We start from the raw sequence: 6000 nt of genomic DNA on the forward strand, positions 1-6000 counted from the left end.
TAGAGATGTTGATGGACAGACATAGGAATGGACGGATGACAGACGGAAGGACAGACGGATAGATGATTGATGGACTGGACAACTCTATTTCCTCCACCCCCCACATGTTAAACCTGGACACTACTTCAACTAAAATACACTCTTTCCCAGTCTGCAATAACATCCTGTGAAGTAAACGTTGGCACCGGGTTAAAGAAACTACATGTAGGACTCAATCGGTACACGAGGACGGCCAATGTCTGAGTACATGAGGATGGCCAATACCACAAACCGGATTTCCCTTCTTGCAATACACATGGCTGAGGGTTTGGAAGAAGCAAAAATGGCCGATTGAGCCAAGTCTTGGTCATAACGCCAGAGTAAGACAGCAGGCATGTTACACTCACTTGCCAAGAGCCCGAGCTGCTATCTGGCTATTACTGTAATTGGAAACAGTGAAGCTAATATTTCAGTTGGCCAACTGACCCTAACACAGGAACAGCATAACAAAAGCTTTTCCTATAAGGTGAAAATATTGCCATTAGAAAAAAAAATCTGAGTAAAATTAAAGCAGTTTCAAATGTTGAATAAAAAAAAACAGTCACTTGCAGCAGTTAGGCTGATCTGACATGTTAATCACTTTCACTCTCTGCAATTAAATGCCTCATTGTTTATTATTTAGAGAGAGAGAAAAAATAGCACAAAGATGTACTGCTGTTTGCCCAGTTTTCCGGGTCATTAAGACTTACTCCTCACAGGCTTGCAATAATTAGGCTTCTCCTCTGTCACGAGACTTTGTCCTGCAGCGGATTGTTTCCTAGGAGAAGACGCGCTTCCTGTTGATTCACTGTCACAAGCATCTGGGGAGGGAAGTCACAAGAAGTGGATGTTAAGTATGGTTCAAAATGAAATGTAAAAGTTCCTGCAGCTGCATGGGCGGTCAGACATTTACATACAGTCCTCATAGGCTTGAAAGTTATTTCGTTGTGAGGCTCTTAAGGATTTATTGTATCCAGAGAGTCTGGCATAATGCATACACCCCAACAAATATTTGACTTAAAATCCATCTGGCTCAATAGTTGATCTGTCTTTAGGGCAGAAGAGGTTAGTTTGTTTCCTGGTACAGAGCCCATTTTTAACCCAAGTCCACAATTTTCTGGCATAGCTTGGACTATGTTTACGCGAGACCAATGTCTGGAAACCGATGACGTTTTTGAATGTTGCTTGGTGAAAATCAAAACCGCCAAGATATCTTCAATCCACTGTTGTTATGCCGGGGCCCTACGTAGCGCTGTGATTTTAACATGTATGCGCTCTTAAACCCTTAGCTTCCACCTTCACGTCTCCATCTCAAATGAAGAAAGTGTAACACATGTTCCTTATCAGAAGTTGTGTTAAAGTAGGCAGGTTAAGTAGCACACACAGGACAATGCTATGCAACATTGTTTTCGTCGTTTTCTGCCCATGCACGTGCAGAACAAACCCTCACCTGAAATCAATAGCCCACTTGGAAACCATTGGGTTTTCTAAAAAACCATAAAAGGTAATAATTCCTGGTCTTGGAATAGATGAAAACTTGTGAATTCTGTGAGTAGATTCTGTGTGTACATACCAATTGATTTAAATAAACATCTATTACTTCTGATAAGAACGGTGGCTAACTGGGGCAGCACTATGCCATACCCCTATTAAAGACCACAAAAAAGTGCATGATTAGTGACTTTTAACCAAATACTTGTGGGGATGTATGCATCTATGCGAGGATTAGAGAAAATCCACACTGAAAAACAAACGTGTGCTTCTGATTCATTTCTTTCATGCAATAAAGTCACACGGTGTGAACTGCTCAAAGCATTACGAAACAATCTGCAAACCAACAGCACATAAATGCCCAAAAGTGGGTATGAACTCCTGATTGCCGAAAAACAAGGTCACCTATAAACACTTTTGTACCAAACGTTAACATTCCCGTTTGGGTTGGTCGTGCCGGACCGAATATCAGCTGTGTAACCCGTAGGTGCAAAAAGCCGCCCTCCTTTTTCACGCCAGCAAAAACAACCTCCTGGCAGCGTGTGCGACATGGTGGGACGGTTCAGGTGAAAGTCCCTGCCAGAGCTCTGGATCTCATTTTCTTTCTCCCAGCCCTCCCGAGTGCGCTCTACCTGCCAAGATTCTTTTACTGCTATAAAGGCTGCATTCATCTAAATTGGAAAAGCATCCAGGCAAAAAAGAAAAAATAAGAAAAAAATAAACTGGTCTGATAGCCATGCACAAACACAAGAAACTCTTAATCTGTCTCTGAAACTGGCTTCATGTGTTTAACATTATGGCTTGTTTATTGCATACTGTTGCTTTGATGTGAAATTGAATCAAGGGCTTGACCACAGAGCAGACCTGATATAGCTTTGCTTCACTGCAATAACAATCCAGTTTGCGAGCTGTGATGGATAAGTGGTCAGAGGTGTAATATAGGAAAACTCGAAGTGGAAGCATGGTGAGATCAATTGGAGTATTTAAGCATCACAATTTACTTAAAATCAGCCTATATCCAGCAGATCCACAGTTCACTGAAGGGGAAAAAATCCACCAAAAACAAAAGTGGAATCCATTTACAATCCAGCAGTCCCGTGCGATTGCTCACTTTGTCCTACTTTCCTAATTTTTTTTTTCTTTCTTTTTGAAACAGTGCCATAATGATGATCGGTTAACGGTCCGCTGCTTGTTTGAAGAAAAATGAAAAGCGGGTGTGGGGGTAAGCTTATTTTACATGTGATAATCTTAGGGGCAACTGGAAAGTTAATTAAAAACTATAATTGGCTGTGTGGTTGCTGTTAATAGTCAGCAGGGTGTTTCCTCCAACTTTATTAAGGAAAAAAAACAGGCACAAACATTATCAAGGCTTTCAGACTAGTGCGCAGATAATGACTTTTACTGAAAGTTGCCTGAAAGTATAAGAAAATCCCAACCCAAAGCTACTTTCGCTCATGTTTTCTGTTTATTTATTTTTTTTGCTAATGCAAGCTTCGAAACCGAATATTAACAGCTAAATTTTATTGGATGAAACAGAGGGAGAACTTGGTGAACACATGAGCTATGTACGCCTTTCACACATTTTAGCTTGCCAGCTACAAATGTCTGGTGGCTGTTCTTGAATGAATAGCGCTCTGGGCAAGAAACTACAAGAGTCTACCAGTCAAGGTTTATCTGTTGTACTCTTTGTGCTTGTCTGGATAAAAGGTGGCCAAAATACAAAAAAAAAAAGCTCTAGTCTGAGCAGTACAAGTATTTCTCATAATCAAATTCCTGAAGAAACATTTATCACTGCATATCACAGACACAAGAAAGTTTTCCGTGCCCTTGCCCACCTCTGAGCGGGCATGAAAATAACTATTTGTGTTGCCAAGCTGGAAATTTCATTGCTATCATAAAGAAACATTTAGGTCACTCTAACTCTTAAAAAAATGCAGCTCTTGTCCAATAGTGGAGACTTTAATCTCAAACCATTGTTTTTATTCTGCTCAATATTCAGTGGTAGCTGTCATGGATCCTATACGTGTCTCAAAACACTCACAGGCGCATCAGTCGTGATGCATCTGTCCCTCTCAGCTGCTGTCAGAGCAGGGGATTTTCACTCCTGCACATTCAAACTGCAACTGAATCTTCTTGCAGTGAGCAATTAATCAACTTATCGCATAATAAATTAAACTGAGCTTGATCGTATCCATTCTGATTAAAAATTTTGTTTACAGAGCATTCATAATCCATTTTCTTTATGGTTTTGGCTGTGTGTGGCTTTTATTTATTGATTTTAAGTGTTGTGATTTTTTTAAAATTATTTTGTCTTCCAGTGTTCTGCACAAAATTAAAGTTTATTAGCCTTTGAGAGGACAAATCTGTGTTATTATGCCATTATTCTTACATCAAACAATGAAAAGAGTACATAAAATGTGTTTCGTTTCCATTAATCCCAAGCTAGGATATAGAAGGAGAATTAGAAATGTGCCTATGAAAAATATTGATCAAAAACAATTCTTTTAAACATTTAAACATGCATTTTAACTCAGTTTGTCTCTCCCACTGAACTATTAACCTTCACTACAAGGGCCATTACAATTACAAACAAATTGTAAATTATGTAAAATGGTCTTTCCTTTTCTGCGGACTCAGATTAAGTATTTTTATTTCTTTTTTCTTCACAACTCCTGCTGCCGCCCACCATGCCTGCCACTCTGGGCAGAGAGCCTCATTGCCCAGCTGCTGCCATGTGAACAATTGCCACGATACATTTAGGGAGTTTTTCTTTTTATTTATTCCACCACCGCTTAATAATATACAAGTTATCCATTCTGACAAAACCTCTGTGGAACCCCTGTACTTGACATTAACCTAAATTCGCCGAATACACACCTAAAGCCACTGATTAATGGCCTGTCTTGTGCTCTCTTACCGTGTGACGCTAACAGCAGGGGACTTGTCTCTTGCCGTGGGCCCTGTCCTGGACCCGCCGGCCCTTCTGATGGATGGACAGTCTCCTTGGACATGAGACAGTCGTCCTCTTCGAAGGGAGAAAAAAAATGATAAACCACCACCAGCAGAAGTAGTTCCTCCCTTCTTTTCCTCAGCCCTCAAGTCCTGCAAAAAGCAATAAGTCTCACAATCAGCGCAGCGTTTTTAGACACAAAGCAAAACTATGGAAGTCGTTACTCAAACTGCTTATTCACACGCGGAGAAAAGTGACGTCGAGCTCCAGTAAAACTTAGTGGAAATTTCCCTCCGCACGCTCTTTATATAAACTTTGCTGAAAGAGTTTATAAGCAGCCCATTTGTTCACGGGCTGCCTTTTTTTGTTATTGGTTTCAGAGCAAGAAAAAAAAAACAAAAAACAGCAATGGCACATTTACTGTTTGTGTCCGACTTACCTTTCAAACATGACAACTCCCTCACTTCAGTTCAAATGTGACTTATTCCCATCCTTCTTTCCCTCCTTCAACTCGTTCCTCAAAAGGTTAGGAGGAAAAATAAAACAAGACAACTTCACACCCGACAGTTTTACTCCTACTCTAACTGTTCGACGTTCGTAGTCCAAGATATTCCAGATGGTTTTTGACGTGCAAAAGTCGAAAACATGATCCTCCGCTGACTCTTTCCGCGCGCAGTTGCGGCAAGTTTACTCGGGACACTTCAGGTCCAAGACATTTTCATCATATCCGGATTCCAGCAGCGCAACTAGTGAAGTCTCACTCTTCTCGCTTTCTCTCGCCTTGGCGGCAGGGAGGAAAACTGTTGATGTTTACCCAAATTTATGTGAGGGTTTGTGTGCGCGCGAGAGAGAAAAAAATGAAAAACGGAAAGAAGGTAAATAATTTTGCCTGATGGAAATTTTTCATACAAGGTTACAGTATATTTAGCGAAAATGTTTACAAAACTCTCTCTGAGACAAACGTTTCCTATAAAATGTATTCAAATATTTATCTTTTTTTAAATCTCTCAACAGCAAGAAAAAAAAACACATATGAAAGCGTAAATATGGTCTAAAATGACTGTTGTTTATGTTGCTAATGCTCATAAAAAGTATTCTTAGCCTTTTTTTTTATTTAATTGTCCGTTGTCATTAACTTTGAGTGCTCTCTTTGTTTTTCCTTTTCCCTTGATGCAACCATTCACTGAGTTATTTTTCCCTTTTTTATTTATTTAATAGAAAGTGCCCCCCTGACCCTTGGAACCCATCAGAGCTTCCGTGTTTTGGTTTGATGGAAAGAACCATTACTAACACTTGTTTCCATAAATATTGTCCGTTTTTGTTTTCTTCTTTTTCACTAAATTGCTCGGTAATTTTCTATGTAATCTCTCTTTTTTTAATCTTATCCATGTTTATTTTTAAACTCGAGCTGTTCCTTTCCACTGTTGCCACAATCTAGGAGCTTGTTGGAAAAGAAATGACAACTGATTTTTTTTTTTTTTTTTTTTTTTTTACTTTTAGATTACCTGAGTGACTGCTGTACTTGAGATTCACCTCAATTT

At 39.6% G+C, this 6000-nt stretch overlaps 1 protein-coding gene across 2 annotated transcripts in view; it reads right to left on the reverse strand.

The window, feature by feature from the left end:
- The window catches only part of mdfic (MyoD family inhibitor domain containing), a 28984-nt gene extending 23690 nt beyond the window's left edge, over positions 1–5294 (reverse strand). Inside the window, exons 1-3 of one of the 2 annotated variants that reach the window (XM_008401035.3) lie at positions 4899–5294; positions 4427–4534; positions 729–839 (exon numbers count right to left, since the gene is read on the reverse strand). In XM_008401035.3, the coding sequence (XP_008399257.1) occupies positions 729–839; positions 4427–4520 (205 nt within the window). In that variant the 5' untranslated portion in view covers positions 4521–4534; positions 4899–5294. Of the gene's footprint in view, positions 1–728; positions 840–4426; positions 4612–4898 lie in introns of both variants that reach the window. The other variant, XM_008401033.3, reaches the window with a different exon arrangement.
- Positions 5295–6000: the final 706 nt, after the last annotated feature.

This window comes from Poecilia reticulata, chromosome 23, assembly GCF_904066995.2.
Source record: "Poecilia reticulata chromosome 23, P_reticulata-male-v2, whole genome shotgun sequence".
Classification (NCBI taxonomy): domain Eukaryota; kingdom Metazoa; phylum Chordata; class Actinopteri; order Cyprinodontiformes; family Poeciliidae; genus Poecilia; species Poecilia reticulata.